This window comes from Ranitomeya variabilis, chromosome 5 (assembly GCF_051348905.1).
Source record: "Ranitomeya variabilis isolate aRanVar5 chromosome 5, aRanVar5.hap1, whole genome shotgun sequence".
Lineage (NCBI taxonomy): Eukaryota > Metazoa > Chordata > Amphibia > Anura > Dendrobatidae > Ranitomeya > Ranitomeya variabilis.
The window spans coordinates 123,908,565-123,925,140 of NC_135236.1; the positions used below are offsets into that span (position 1 = coordinate 123,908,565).

The 16,576-nt window shown below is 46.3% G+C and overlaps 1 protein-coding gene across 8 annotated transcripts in view; it reads left to right on the top strand.

Annotated features, from left to right (window-relative positions):
* The window catches only part of MORF4L1 (mortality factor 4 like 1), a 73,286-nt gene that overhangs the window by 31,920 nt on the left and 24,790 nt on the right, over window positions 1-16,576 (top strand). For all 8 annotated transcript variants that reach the window (XM_077263200.1, XM_077263201.1, XM_077263198.1 and 5 more), the window contains 4 exons: window positions 4,473-4,553; window positions 6,702-6,727; window positions 6,822-6,910; window positions 8,663-8,764. In XM_077263200.1, coding sequence (XP_077119315.1) covers window positions 4,473-4,553; window positions 6,702-6,727; window positions 6,822-6,910; window positions 8,663-8,764 — 298 coding nt within the window. The remainder of the gene's footprint in view (window positions 1-4,472; window positions 4,554-6,701; window positions 6,728-6,821; window positions 6,911-8,662; window positions 8,765-16,576) is intronic.

The window sequence follows — 16,576 nt, forward strand, 5'->3', positions numbered from 1 at the left end:
CCATGGAATAAATGGCGCTATAATAAATAACGTACAAGAGTAGGGGGCTAGCACAGCAGCTTCATACTAAATTATTTTTGTTTAATTTATATTCTGCATAGACATGCATAAAGCAGTTAGTGGAAATGGTCCTGTTTCTGGATAAGTTTCTGGATATGTTACTAAGTAACAGCAATAGCAAAACATGCCCTTACACCGCTCCATTGCCGGAATAGTAAAGTTACAGGTCTCAGATGAAGGCGATGCAATATATAAATAATAAAAAACATAATAATAATTTTGGCGAAACCAAACCTCTTTGATCTGCAAAATTGTGTTGGCAGATCATTTTTATCACTTTAAGCACCAAAAAACTGTCATTTCACCTCACTTGGAATTATTCATGCATTTTTCCTTATAGTGCTTCCCAACTCCAGTCCTCATGGCCTCCAACAAATAATTTTCAGGATTTCTGTAGTATTGCACAGATAATGGAATTATCAAGGCATCACAAATTTCCACAGGTTCTCACCTGGGAAATACGAAGGAAATCCTGTAAATGTGATCTGTTAGTGGTCTGTGAGGTCTGAATTTGGGGAACACTGCAATACATAACTTGGAAAGACAGCATTTTATGTCTATGAAAAAATAACCTGATTCCCTGCATCCTTAAAGGGAACCTGTCACCCCGTTTTTTCCGTATGAGAGAAAAATACTGTTAAATAGGGCCTGAGCTGTGCATTACAATAGTGTATTTTGTGGACCCCGATTCCCCACCTATGCAGCAGAAATACGTTACCAAAGTAGTCGTTTTCGCCTGTCAATCAGGCTGGTCTGGTCAGATGGGCGTGGTGTCTTCCCCCAGATCTTGCTTAGTTTTCCGTTGGTGGCGTAGTGGTGTGCGCATGCCCAAGTCCAGAATCCACTGCACAGGGGAGGGAAAATAGCGCGATCTGCGCTATTCCCCTGGTGATCGGTGGGGGCGGCTATCTTCCTGTGGCCGCGCGTGCGCAGATCGAGCGCTCTGCTGCCCGGGGCTTCAGGAAAATGGCCGCGGGATGCCGCGCGTGCGCAGATGGAGATCGCGGCGGCCATTTTCCTGAAGCAGAGTTCGCATCTCTGCTTCAGGAAAATAACCGCCGCGATCTCCATCTACGCACGAGCGGCATCCCGCGGCCATTTTCCTGAAGCCCCGGGCAGCAGAGCGCTCGATCTGCGCACGCGCGGCCACAGGAAGATGGCCGCCCCCACCGATCACCAGGGGAATAGCGCAGATTGCGCTATTTTCCCTCCCCTGTGCAGTGGATTCTGGACTTGGGCATGCGCACGCCACCAACGGAAAAATAAGCAAGATCTGGGGGAAGACACCACGCCCATCTGACCAGACCAGCCTGATTGACAGGCGAAAACGACTACTTTGGTAATGTATTTCGGCAGCATAGGTGGGGAATCGGGGGTCCACAAAATACACTATTGTAATGCACAGCTCAGGCCCTATTTAACAGTATTTTTATTTCATACGGAAAAAATGGGGTGACAGGTTTTAAAGGGAACCTGTGATGTCCAGAAGCATGATTTCCCTGCAGAAATATAGGGTTTATATATAGGCAGGGTGCGGTGCTGGGAGGATAGTTAATTTTCTCCATGTAGCTGCTGCTCAATTAAGGCTACGTTCACATTTGCGTTGTGCGCCGCAGCGTCGGCGCCACAACGCAAACAAACGCAGCAAAACGCATGCACAACGCTGCGTTTTGCGCCGCATGCGTCCTTTTTTTCATTGATTTTGGACGCAGCAAAAATGCAACTTGCTGCATCCTCTGCGCCCGGACGCGGGCGCCGCAGGGACGCATGCGGCGCAAAACGCAAGTGTGACGCATGTCCATGCGCCCCCATGTTAAATATAGGGGCGCATGACGCATGCGGCGACGCTGCGGCGCCGACCGCAAATGTGAACGTAGACTAAGGCAGGCCTGTCCCCCGGCCTTTTCCCTCTGTAATCCCTTCACTGGCTCCCCATTGCCCAGAGACTGCAGTACAAAACCCTAACCATGACATACAAAGCCATCCACAACCTGTCTCCTCCATACGTCTGTGACCTCGTCTCCCGGTACTTACCTACACGCAACCTCCGATCCTCACAAGATCTCCTTCTCTACTCCCCTCTTATCTCCTCTTCCCACAATCGTATACAAGATTTCTCTCGCGTATCACCCCTACTCTGGAACTCTCTACCACAACACATCAGACTCTCGCCTACCATTGAAACCTTCAAAAAGGGCATGAAGACCCACCTCTTCCGACAAGCCTACAACCTGCAGTAACCACCGATCAACCAAACCGCTGCATGACCAGCTCTGCCCTCACCTACTGTATTCTCACCCATCCCTTGTAGATTGTGAGCCCTCGCGGGCAGGGTCCTCTCTCCTCCTGTACCAGTTATGACTTGTATTGTCCAAGATTATTGTACCTGTTTTTATTATGTATACCCCTCCTCACATGTAAAGCGCCATGGAATAAATGGAGCTATAATAATAATTTTAATGCTAGTTGCTTAGATTATTTATCTGCAGATAGTTAGTTTCTCGATGTAACAGGTTCTCTATGGCTGTTAACCGTTTTAAGGATACCGAAATGTTTCATAAGATAAGCTTAAGAAGATCCCCATAATTGCTTTGACCTGAAGTATAACTATAGGATGTAATTTTAGCTGTTACTTTTCCTCTGATTTTTGCGCTCCTGACTTTGGCTTACAAATACTGAGCATGTGAAGCCTAAAGGTACCTTCACACGAAGCGACGCTGCAGCGATAGCGACAACGATGCCGATCGCTGCAGCGTCGCTGTTTGATCGCTGTAGAGCTGTCACATAGACCGCTCTCCAGCGACCAACGATGCCGAGGTCCCCGGGTAACCAGGGTAAACATCGGGTTGCTAAGCGCAGGGCCGCGCTTAGTAACCCGATGTTTACCCTGGTTACCAGCGTAAAAGTAAAAAAAAAAAACAGTACATGCTCACCTGCGCGTCCCCCAGCGTCTGCTTCCTGACACTGACTGAGCTCCGGCCCTAACAGCACAGCGGTGACGTCACCGCTGTGCTTTCACTTTCACTTTAGGGCCGGCGCTCAGTAAGTGTCAGGAAGCAGACGCTGGGGGACGCGCAGGTGAGCATGTACTGTTTGTTTTTTTAACTTTTACGCTGGTAACCAGGGTAAACATCGGGTTACTAAGCGCGGCCTGCGCTTGGTAACCCGATGTTTACCCTGGTTACCAGTGTAAAACATCGCTGGTATCGTTGCTTTTGCTTTCAAACACAACGATACACAGCGATCGGACGACCAAATAAAGTTCTGGACTTTATTCAGCGACCAGCGACATCACAGCAGGATCCTGATCGCTGCTGCGTGTCAAACGAAACGATATCGCTAGCCAGGACGCTGCAACGTCACGGATCGCTACCGATGTCGTTTCGTGTGAAGGTACCTTTAGTCTGCTTCAGGCTTGTGTGATTTGTTCAGTCAACAATTAGAGATGATTGAATCTGCTAAGATTAGAATGCAGTAAGTCACATGATTTTAACAGGGAAATTGCATTTTCATTGAAAGTATTCCTTATACTCTGTGCTCTCAGGTCCGAAGAGACTACAATCCATTTATAATATAAACCATATGAACTCTCCTCTCTGCTACCCTGTCACACAGCCGCTGTCCGGTCCTCCGCCTCTTCTTTTTTGCATTTTTCAATGACTCACGTCCTCTTTGGCCTGCTAAATGTATACCGGTGCTTCCAATGTTGACTAGGCCTCGGATGTCACTGCGCCATGCCGTTGTAGCTTGCATCGTGACTTGCGAATGCGCTGCCTTGCCGCTGACTAGGCCTCAGGCAAAGTGCGCTGCAACATTGCTATGTGTACCACAGCTGCATGACACCGTGACAATGGAGGCCTAGTGGGTGCCAGAAGCCCCAGCCTACATTTAGGCAGGCCGTACAGGATACACCTCATGGTGGAAAGGTGAAGGAGGCATGGAGGACCCTGCTGTGAGATAGATGAGCGGTGTGGCGTGTTTTCTGTCTGTCTTGTACGTAAAATTTCTTACCTCTGATTGAGGCCATGTTCTGGAGATAATGATTTTTTTGGAAATTGTGAGAAGTCAACTTCTCTCATCTCTAATACATGTGAATCCAGCCTTGGCTGCCTGCTTATGGCCATTATGGCATATGGATGTTATTCACTGCGTATTGCTTCATTTACCAGCAGGACTTGCCCAGTTTAGAAAGAAGATGTGTTATAAATTAGAACGGAGTAACTGATACATTTTTTTTTTTTTAATCCATCTACATTTGGCTCAAACTATTAAAAATGTCATGTGAGTTTTGCCTTTATTGAGAATCTATCCATGGAGATAGCTCCATAGACTGGTATTTGCAAAGCTTCTCAAAGCCAGACATGAAATGTGTTTTTTTTTTTTTTTTTGCTAACATGTGACCCTTTCTGCAGGGATCAGTATGTAGAGGGGAAGATGAGAGCAGCCGCTCCAGGAAAGAAGACTGCTGCACTTCAACAGAAGAACGTAGAACTGTAAGTGAATGTGGCAGTTTGTGCTGCTCGCTCCTGAATAGGGATGCACAAATTTGCTCAGGATCCCTCTTATTCGGCAAGCTGTAGGGGGACCTGGCTTCCTGGATCGCGCTGGCCCAGCCGTAGCTGCATGTGTGGCGGCTGTGTGACAGTCACAATGCATGCATGGTCCTGAACACATTGATCCTTACTGTAAATGTAATGCATGGTATGACCAAGCCTCCTCCCATTAAGCTCTTCCCTATATTATTAATTTGTTGTTGGCATTAAAACTTCAAAAGTTGCAAAACTTTTTGCAACCAAAATTTGTGACTGGCAGAAAAATAAATTCTGAATTCACCTGTGGTTTATTATTATTATTATTATTATTTATTATTAAATCCGACCTGCTCTGCTAATCCTGTGCTGTAGGAAACGGTACCATCTATGCATTAATGTACACTTCAAAATATGCAATATTCCAAGAGTTTTCTTTTATGTAAATATTTGCAAAAAAATTGCTTAAAATTTTCTTTTTTTTTAATGGAGTAAAGTTGCAATTTTCACACTACTGGGTGTTTTTTTTTTCACAGCTGACCTGGTTGCCTCCCTTAAAGGGAAGGTACCGCGTTTGTAGATCATTAATAAATCAATGTAATGTAGCCTAAGATGCTGTTATAACCAAATTTTGACTGCATTTGAAACATTTCATGTGTTATAGGAGTTTAAAGAAGGCACTGGGGGCTGACATCTTGATTTCACAGCAGCAGCACAACACTATCAGTGTCATAATACGGCACCCCATGGTCATAGGAGATAACGGACCGCTGCTGACTCCATTGTAATGGAGCAGTCACTGCTGTGAACTGGGCACGCCTCTGTGGGCTGCACAATTCACAGTAGTGGGAGTGTTCTGCTGCCGTATTCATGGAGCCCTCGGATCTGCTAACAAAACATAAGCAGTACCGCTTCCAACAGAACAGATCCTAGATTGAGGGCTGAAAGTAGTAAGATGCGGGGGGAGAAAAGCCCCGCAGAATAGCAGAGACCTCAAGGAGGAACAGTGTACCGTTATAGGAACAGGAGCTGTGATTCATCCGTTAGTAAGAGAAGATAAGGAGCTGCAGTGAATGGCCAGGCATTGTGGAGGGAGGTGAGAGACTGATGGGAGAGAGAAAAACAGGAACTGCTGGTGACAGCAGATCACAGGGCAGTCTCCCACAAAATGGCGCTGCCCTATGATGCTACTCTTCATTCTGCCCCAGGGATACTAGACCACCCAAAAGGGGAGGGAAATGGTGATGTCAGCAGTTACTGCCCCAAGTTTCCTGCTAACAGTGAAGCTGGTAAGTCTTACTATAGCAGCGCTGCTTGAGGTCCAAAACTGAAAATGCTCCCCCTAGTGGTAAAAATATATTTGTAAGAAAATATATAATAATTTTCATATAGAAATGTTTGCAAACATTGCATTAATACATTTTAATTACTATTTTAACCGGAATTTCACAAAAAAACAAACTACTAGAAAACTGGTTGCACCTTCCCTTTAACAATGACCTCTATATTCTCATTTGATTCTTAATACAAAAAAATAGGTTCTCGACCATTGCGGCTATATACGTTGTGGTGGTTACAGAAACAAGAAACTTTAAGTCTAAAAAAAGCTCAATTTCCAGTGTGAAAATTGCATTATAATTTTAATTCGTGTAACACAAGACCAGATTTAAAGAATGGGTAGCTTTCTGATGGCTTTCCATTACAAGGGTATTCCTGTCTCCAAGACCCTATCCTAGTATGTACTGGGTGTAATGATAGCAAATGCTTCCTATTAGAAATGTAGTATAGTTCTTCTGATTTATGTCTCTTTCATCACGTGTAGGCATTGCAGTAGCTTAGGTATCAATGGCAACTAGCTAAGTCGCTGTAGGAGTGCTCATAACCATGGATACCTAAGCTACTGCATTGACTTCACATGAGGAAAGAGACTTGGCAAATCAGAAGAACTATACTACATTTGTAATTAGTTATTTGCTAATATTACTGATACTACACCTACTACATATTCGGATAGGATCTTGGAGATTGGAATATCCCTTTTAATAGTTATCTGTGGATTTGCTTTCAAAAATGTCACGCGAGTCTAATGCTGTATTTGGTTGTGTCTTCCAGGAAAACAAAAAAGAACAAACAAAAGGGTAATTTTCTTTGTTTCCGTGATTTACACTTTAGTTTGTGCCCTGTTCCCCCTCACTGTCGCCTTGGCTCATATACCATGTGGTTTTTCTCTAGCCCCTGGAAGTGGCGAGGGTAGCAGTACCAGTGATGCACCTCAACCACCACGAAAGAAGCGGGCGCGAGTCGATCCCACAGTTGAAAGTGTAAGTGCTGGGCTCTTCAACTTCTTTCTTTTGCAAGTTTTGTAAGTAAGGTTGGGTTCACCTCCGCTCAGCCTCCTGTTTTATTGTCTTTTGCTCTGGAAAAATAGGGCCGCTCGCAGGTCTTTAGTTGACAAGGAATAAAAAAAATAAACTCCATGGCAAACGGATTTATCAACTTCCCAGTCGATTTACGTGTTGTGTTTTTTTGTTTGTTTGTTTTTTTTTTTTAAATTGTTCTCTTGCATTTTCATTTTTTTTTTCTTTTCTATTTTTGTCAATCTAGCCACATAAGAACTTGTTTCGTGGCTTCGTTTTTTGGAAAAAATTTAGTTTTGAATGACTGTCAGTTTTACCATATAATGTACTGGAAATCCATTGAACACAACATTTAAAGTGTGGTGAAATTGCAAAAACCTACATTCAGCAATTTTTTTTTTTTAATTTTTTTTTGATGCTTTGTTCTTATGGTAGTTATTGTGCGGAAAAATGAGCTGACAGTATACTTTTATATATCATTGTGGTTATCGCAACATTAAACTTTTTTGTATTTTTATGGTGGTGAGAAACTTTTGAGTACAATTTTTCTTTTCTTTTTTCCCTTACCCAGAATGTTCAGGTATGGGGACTTTTAGCAGGTCCCTGGCTGCCATGGTAATTGCATCCGAACCCCTAAAATTTACCATGGCAATCCATGACTTCCCTCCCTGTCTTAGGCTACTTTCACACTAGCGTCGGTACGGGTCCGTCGCTAAGCGTCGGGCTGACGTACCGACGCACGTTGTGAAATTTGTGCACGACGTGGGCAGCGGATGCAGTTTTTCGACGCATCCGCTGCCCATTCTGAAGTCCGGGGAGGAGGGGGCGGAGTTCCGGCCGCGCATGCGCGGTAGAAAATGACAGATGCGACGTACGAAAAAACGTTACATTGAACGTTTTTTTCGTGCCGACGGTCCGCCAAAATGCGACTGATCCGTTGCACGACGGACGCGACGTGTGGCCATCCGTCGCTAATACAAGTCTATGGGCAAAAAAACGCATCCTGCGGGCACATTTGCAGGATCCGTTTTTTGCCCAAAACAACGGATTGCGACGGATTGCTAAAAACGCAAGTGTGAAAGTAGCCTTAGACCGCACCCTATGAATGCTGCTTTCAGACATTGACAGCTAAGTTTCAGGAAGGTAACAGCTGCGGGCGAAGCACTGCTCCACTTGTTGCTGTTTGAGGCAGTTGCTGGCTGTGTAAGGGTATTTGTACACCAAATTTTTCTTACCCGGCTGAAAAAGTGCTTTAGAAGTTCTTAAAATAAATATACAGTGGGGAAATAAGTATTTGATCCCCTACCAACCATTAGGAGCTCTGGCTCCTACAGACCAGTTAGAGGCTCCTAATCAACTCGTTACCTGCATTAAAGACAGCTGTCTTACATAGTCACCTTTATAAAAGACTCCTGTCCACAGACTCAATTAATCAGTCAGACTCTAACCTCTACAACATTAGCAAGCCCAAAGAGCTTTATAAGGATGTCAGGGACAAGATCATAGACCTGCACAAAGCTGGAATGGGCTACAAACCATAAGTAAGAGGCTGGGTGAGAAGGAGACAACTGTTGGTGCAATAGTAAGAAAATGGAAGAAATACAAAATGACTGTCAATCGACATCGATCTGGGGCGCCATGTGTAATAGTACTAGTAATACTCTGCCTATGGTGGTGTAAACCTGATGTCTATAAGATGCCTCTATCTACCCACAGGAAGAAACTTTTCTGAACAGAGTTGAAGTTAAAGTAAAGATTCCTGAAGAACTAAAACCATGGCTTGTTGATGACTGGGATCTCATAACAAGACAGAAGCAGGTAAGCGCCTTCATTCCCTTTTTTCTATACGCAGATGATTTACCAATGTCTGGATTGGGGTAAGACACATGATCATGGACAGATTCACAGGGTGTGTCATATCTGAAATGCCTGGCAGACCCTTGACAAAGGGGAATGAATCCTCAAATTGACCAGAAGGGAGGACAAATAATCATCTCCCCACTCCCTGACTGTTGCACAGGGCATGAACACACCACTCTCCCAGAAAAATAAATTAACATCACAAAGCATAGTATTTATATTTTTTTTTTACTTCACAATTTCATTCCACTTGCGGTACATAAATTTTCCTTTTCCAGGACGTCCCCCTGACAGCACGCTGGAGGACGTCCTCCTCCTCCTTGCAGGGACAGGAAATACAACACGAGAGGTTAAAAGGTCCCACTCCACCCCCTTTCCTTCAGTGTTTTTCCTGTCCCTGCATGGAGGGACACACGAGAGCGGAGCAGCGCAGAAACTTACCAGTCCGGAGGGCCCGGGGGATCGTGCAGCGGTGCCAATATCTTTCCCCCGCGACGGTGGCCCGAGGCAGAAACTCCCCGGTGGGGAGTCCCTCTGCCTAGAGACCAGTCGAGCGGACGAGCTCCTGGGTGAGAGCCGCTTCCTCCCGGTGGGAGGCTCTCGGCTCGGGCGCCAGGCCAGCAAGAGGCGCCGCATGTCAGAAGATCCGGCAGCGGTTTGCGTTCCACGAGGTGGAACGCGGAAGTAGGTCGTACAGCACTTCCGGTGGCGTCTCGAGGTAAGGTGACGTCACATCCGGGGGGAGGCGATGCATTCGGCGTGCGTTCCACTGGGTGGAACGCGGAAGTATGCGTACATAAACCCGGAGGTACTGCAATAGTGCGCCCTGCATTCCTCTGTATGAAGGAGGATAAGGCGCAAGATTTGTTTGTGGTGACGGCAGGACACGATACAGCGGATAGTCCGGGCCAGCCAGCATATTGAACCGCATCTGATGCCGGAGACTAAGGGTGAGCGCAGCAGAAGCTGCTATATCCTTTATTTGATTAAGAGATTACACACTTACCCTGTGTATTCCTCAACAGAAGATATGGAGGTCAGAAGTCAGGAGGCAGGGGTAAGTGCGCAGGGCGCAGAATGACGTTTTTACTCTTCGCCACGACAGCACCCTACTGGAGAGAGGGATCCGCCCCGCAGGAACAGGAAACCTATTGAGAAATAAAAGGGGGCGGTCCGCCTCTCCTCCTCAGTTTAGGTTTCCTGTTCCTGCGGGAACGACAGGACTTCTGAATGAGAAAGCATACCTGGGCTTGCATGCCGCCTGCGCAGTATCCGAGAGAACGGCAGGGGCTGCGGCTCAGAAGCAGCGTCGGGGGAGTTCCGTTAGACGGCTCCCTCCTCGTCTGATGGAGCGGGCAGACGGCCGGGTCCGGGAAAGGCCGACCGGCGTCCTTCCCAGCGTGCGGTACGGCAGCAGGAGCCGGGTAAGGTGACCTTCCATTGCGGCCCGGCGTTGAATCCCGGGCCGCACATGCGCCGACCGCCGCAAATACAGGCTACCCCGGAAGTGGATCTTGGACTTCCGGGGCGCCTAGGCCGGATCCAGGGCAGGGGAGCCGGCACTGGTCTGCGCATGCGCCAAAAAAAAAACCCAAAACGTTTTGGCGCTCTATTTAAAGCGTTCACTAACACTGAAACGGCGATGCAGAGATGTCATCCCCAGGTGCCATGGACCCCACAACCGGAGTTCCAGTACCCCCCGCCAAAGATCACGCCAGAGGATCCTCGGACACCGCTCGTAAAAGCGACGGTTCCAGAACAGGATCTCGGCCTTCTGATCCGGTATTGTTTGCTTCACTGGGTGAGTTGTGAACTCTGCCTATTAAGCTAACGCTGTCTCCCTATCTCTCTCTTTTCCCTTTCTCTCTCTACTTACACGCTTAGAGCAAAAAACGACAAAAAACGAAGCACAGGGAATGTGCCTTGTGTAACCAGCCCCTCCCTGACTCATACCCCAAAAAACTTTGTGAGGACTGTTTTAAAGAAACAACACAGGGAGCAGCAGTGTCCATTACGGACCTACGGGCCATTATTAGAGAAGAACTAAAAAATATGACCCAGGAAAAACCGCGTAGTTCTAAATCTAAGACACCGACACTTGTCAGACTCCGACAGTGACCAACCGATACTGTCAGATGCCTCCCTATCATCATGTCCAGCGTCATCATCCTCATCAGAGATTGAGGGACGCTCATGTTTTCCTTTGGACAGTGTGGACAACTTGGTAAAATCTATTCGAAATACCATGGGGTGTGAGGAGTCTAAGGGTGCGCAAACCGCGCAAGAGATAATGTTCGCGGGTTTGGCAGACAGAAAGAGGAGATGTTTTCCGGTTATACCAGCAGTGAAAACATTAATTAAAAGAGAGTGGGAGAAGCAAGATCAGAGAGGTTTTCTACCCTCAGCGTCAAAACGTAAATATCCGTTTAGTGACGAGGAGCTTCTTACTTGGACCAAAGTCCCTAAGGTCGACGCAGCTGTAGCCTCTACCTCCAAACAATCCACTCTACCTGTGGAGGATGCGGGACTATTGGTCGATCCTTTGGATCGTAAGGCTGAATCATCCCTTAAACGTTCCTGGGAAGCGGCTACAGGAATATTCAAACCTGCAGTAGCCAGCACTTGCGCGGCCCGGTCAATGATCATCTGGATGGATTGATCAGTTAGACCAGCAAATTGAAAAGAAAAGCTCAAGGGAAAAACTAAGAGCAGCCATCCCTTTAATACGAGGAGCAGCGGCCTTTCTGGCAGACGCCTCCGCCGACTCACTCCGTTTAGCAGCAAGATCTGCGGGCCTTGTGAATAACGCAAGAAGAGCCCTATGGATGAAGAGTTGGAAAGGGGACGCGCAATCTAAATCTAAAATATGCGCAATCCCATGTGAGGGTGAGTACCTCTTTGGTAAAACCTTTAGATGAGATACTCAAAAAGGCAAAGGACAGGAAGAAAGCTTTTCCTGAATCCTCTATTCCCTTTTACAGGAGAGCCTTTAAGAGGAGGCCGTTTGGCAAAAGGAGGCAAACGGATAGGTCTACAACATGGACCCCTAAGGACGACAAGCAGAGAGGTACCATGTTTAGAAGACCCAACCCCCCAAAAGACAAATACTGAGGACATACCAGTTGGGGGCAGACGTAAATTTTTCACCACCCAATGGGAGAAGATAACATCTAGCTCGTGGGTTTTAAATATCGTCGGAGATGGAATTAAATTAAAATTCTCTCGTGTGCCCCACGAGTCTTATATTATAACAACTCTCAGCTCGCCTATACAGCAACAGGCTTTAGAGCTTGAAATCCAAACCCTAATATCAAAACGGGTCCTAGTCCAAGTGCCGGTGGGACAGGAGAGTAGGGGATTCTATTCTCCCCTATTCCTAATCTCTAAGCCCGACGGTTCTTTCAGAACCATCATAAATCTTAAAAAACTCAATTCATTCATTGAAAATTATACATTTAAAATGGAGTCCATTAAGTCCACCATAAAACTCCTCTTCCCAAACTGTATGATGGGGGGCATTGATCTAAAGGATGCTTACTATCATCTCCCCATTCATAACAGATACCAAAAATTCCTCAGAGTGGCGGTAAAAATCAACAACGAGGTTCGTCACTTCCAGTATGCGGCCTTACCCTTCGGCCTCTCAACAGCGCCGAGGATCTTCACCAAGATAATGCTAGAGGTGATGGCATACCTACGCCAGAAGGAAACTTTGATTGTGCCCTATCTGGATGACTTTTTGGTAATAGGAAATTCAGTTACTCAATGTGCTGATCGTTTAGCTCACGCAATTTCCTCTCTACAGGACCTGGGCTGGATAATCAATACCGACAAATCCAGACTCACTCCACTTTCCCGTCAGGCGTTCTTGGGGTTCCAGTTAGACTCCATATCTCAAGTGTCTTCTGCCGCAGGTAAAGGTTCTACTGATCAGACACAAAGTCCTAGCTGCAATAAATAATCCGCGTATATCCCTAAGACAAGCTATGTCGTTATTAGGGTCCCTTATCTCTTGTATACCAGCAGTGAGATGGGCTCAACACCATACTCGTACACTACAACATCAAGTTTTACAAGAGGATAGACGGTTATTTGGGCGCCTAAATGCAAAAATAACCTTGTCTCAGGAGGTTTTAACTTCCTTAGAGTGGTGGCTAGACTCAAACCATTTGATGAGTGGGGTTCCATGGGTAATAACGCCATCTCATACCATAACCACTGATGCCAGTCCTCATGGATGGGGCGCTCATATGGGAAATGATTATTGCCAGGGGTCATGGAGCATGGAGGAAAGCGGCAGCTCCCCTAACTTTAAAGAACTGAATGCTGTAAAATACGCCTTATATCATTTCCTCCCACAGCTTCGGGGGAAAGACGTCAGAGTCCTATCCGACAACACCACCACAGTGGCGTATCTAAATCGGCAAGGAGGTACGCGATCAGAGACTCTGATGTCTTCTGCTACAGAAATCCTAAATCTAGCAGAAAGTCACCTAACATCCCTTACTGCGCTGCACATAAGAGGAGCAAGCAATCAGCAGGCCGACTTTTTAAGCTGACACACCCTGAGACAAGGAGAGTGGTGTCTAAACCAGCAAATATTTCTGGACATAATATCTCTTTGGGGCCGTCCTCAGATAGATCTTTTCGCCACAAGGAAAAACAGAAAAGTCCGGAGATTTGCTTCTCTATCTCCAGCGGATCACCCGGACATTCTGGACGCTCTCCAAGCCCCTTGGCAGTTCAGTCTGGCGTACGCATTTCCTCCGATCATATTGCTACCTCAAGTTATACGCAAAATCAGAGAAGAAGGGGCGAGAGTTGTACTGATAGCTCCATTCTGGCCCAAGAGACCATGGTTCTCATGGCTACGGACCATGTCGGTCTCAGATCCTTGGGTCCTCCCCTCAACGCCCAACCTTCTCTTCCAGGGTCCGTTTTTCCACCCTCAGGTGGACAATCTCCACCTGACGGCCTGGAACTTGAGAGGCAGATGCTAAGATCGAGAGGATTCTCGGGGGGTTTAATTGATACGCTTCTCCATAGTAGAAAACCCTCCACCACAAAAATCTATACAAGAGTATGGAGAACATTTTTTCAATTCCATACATCTACCAACACATCAGAAATTCCGATACATTCTATCCTGGAGTTTCTTCAAAAAGGGAGAGAACTAGGTCTAACTGTAAACACCTTAAAGGTTCATGTTTCAGCACTAGGAGCCCTCTATGGCCATAACATTGCGGGGGATAGATGGGTATCCAGATTTATTACGGCCTGCGAAAGAATGAATCCAGTTAACATACCTAGAATCCCACCCTGGGATTTAAATTTAGTCTTACAAGCCCTAACAGACTCTCCATTCGAGCCAATAGACTCAATACCAATTAAATGTCTATCACTAAAAACGGCCCTCTTGGTAGCACTGACTTCAGCTAGGAGAATCAGTGACATCCAAGCACTCTCTATAGATCCACCTTTTTTGTTAACCTTTCATGATAAGTTAATTCTTAAACCAGACCCTTCCTACCTACCCAAAGTAGCGAAAAAATTCCACAGGTCACAAGAAATAATCTTGCCCACTTTCTTCAGTAATCCCTCCACTCCTGAAGAACAAAAATATCACACTCTAGACGTTAAAAGAGTAGTGTTAAAATACATTGAAAAGACCAGTAGCTGGCGACAGAGTAGGGCTCTGTTTATTTCCTTCCAGGGTGTCAAGAAGGGTCATGGAGTAACAAAAAGCACCTTATCCCGGTGGATCAGAGAGGCTATCAGACTGGCTTACTCCGCGAGGAAAGAAAACCCTCCGGAAGGCATAACGGCACACTCTACCAGAGCGATGGCATCCTCCTGGGCAGAGAGGGGAGACGTCCCGATTGAAACTATATGTAAGGCGGCAACGTGGTCAAATCCTTCTACATTTTATAACCACTATAGGCTAGACCTATCGTCAACTTCTGACCTAGACTTTGGCAGGACTGTCCTCAGCACGGTGGTCCCCTCCCTAGGTGATGGTCTCTGAAAGATCTCCAGTAGGGTGCTGTCGTGGCGAAGAGTAAAAAGCCGGATTACTCACCGGTAATGCTCTTTTAGTGAGTCCACGACAGCACCCTCTTACATCCCTCCCTATGTTAATATAATGCATATTATTTGAGTAAAATCCTTTTAATCATAAGCAAATAAGTTTAAAGAATGAAATAAATGATATTTGCCTAATATTGGCGGTCCTCCGGGTACTCTGAAATCAAAACTGAGGAGGAGAGGCGGACCGCCCCCTTTTATTTCTCAATAGGTTTCCTGTTCCTGCGGGGCGGAACCCTCTCTCCAGTAGGGTGCTGTCGTGGACTCACTAAAAGAGCATTACCGGTGAGTAATCCGGCTTATTTTGCACATACACTGAGCAATGCCTATTCTTATATTTAAGGATAAGGAGGCCACACATAATTCCCTCCCTCTGACAAAGAAGACGGGAAAAGCATCTTCAAAGTCTAAGAGGTGTTCTGTGTGTAATACGAAGCTTCCAGAGACATATAATAAAGCTCTCTGCAGCTCGTGTATCTCTAAGATTGTCAGAGAGGAACAACCTTCTTTATTGTCGGAAATGAGGAGCCTAATCCGAGAGGAAGTCCAGAACTCCCTGGCCTCAATGTCTCAAAGCGGTCGCTCCAGCCCAGGCCCGGCACGTAAGAGACCCAGAAGTGAGGCAGCTCAGGAGGATCGGTACGATTCTTCAGAAGAAGAATTGGAGTTTAGAGGTTCAGATCAAGAAGAAGGAGAATTGCCTAAAGAGCAAGAGCAAGGAAGAAAGTATTATTTCCCAGTGGAAGACACGGAGCAGCTGGTTCAAGCGGTAAGAGAGACTATGCAGATAAAGGAAGAACCACGGCTGAAATCTAGACAAGACCAGATGTTTGGAGGTCTCACACATCAAGAAAAGACGGTTTTCCCTGTGAGCGAACACATTCGTCGGATGATAGCCCAAGAGTGGAAAGATGCGGAGCGTAGGTTGGTGATGTCGCGTGAGTTTAAAGGTCGTCTAACGTTTAACCCTGAAGAAATCAAGACTTGGGAAGAAATTCCGAAAGTAGATGTGCCCATAGCCAAGGTTACAAAGAAGACTTCCATCCCTTTTGAAGATTCCTCAAGTCTCAGGGACGCAATGGATCGGAAGGCAGATATCCTATTACGTCGAGCTTGGGAAACCTCAGCAGCTCTGATCAAGACTAACATCGCGGCTACGTCAGTAGCAAGGTCCATGTTCCTGTGGATGGAACAATTAGAAGAACATTTGATTAACAAGACCCCGCGGGCAGATATAATTGCCTCCCTGCCTATCATAAAGTCAGCTACGGCTTTCATGGCAGATACTTCGGCTGAGTCCGTTAGATTTGCAGCCAGAAATAGCTCTTTGTCAAATGCGACCCGTAGGGCTATTTGGCTTAGATCTTGGTCGGGGGATAACGCATCAAAAAATAAATTATGCGCCGTTCCATTTATGGGGTCCAAAATTTTTGGTCAGGCTCTGGATGACCTTTTTAGAATCTGCATCAGATACTAAAAAAGGATTCCCGGAGGATAAACCCAGGAAGTTTCAGCCTTTTCGGAAAAGGCCCTTTCCTCCCCCCTCCCCCCCGCAGGCAGCCTGAGTATAGAGAACAATGGAGACCCAGCAGGGGGTCCTTCAGGGGTTCCTTTACTCAGAACAGAAAGGGAAGGAGTTCCCTTTTTAGTTCAAGCTATAGACAAAGAAGGCAATGACGCCATAGG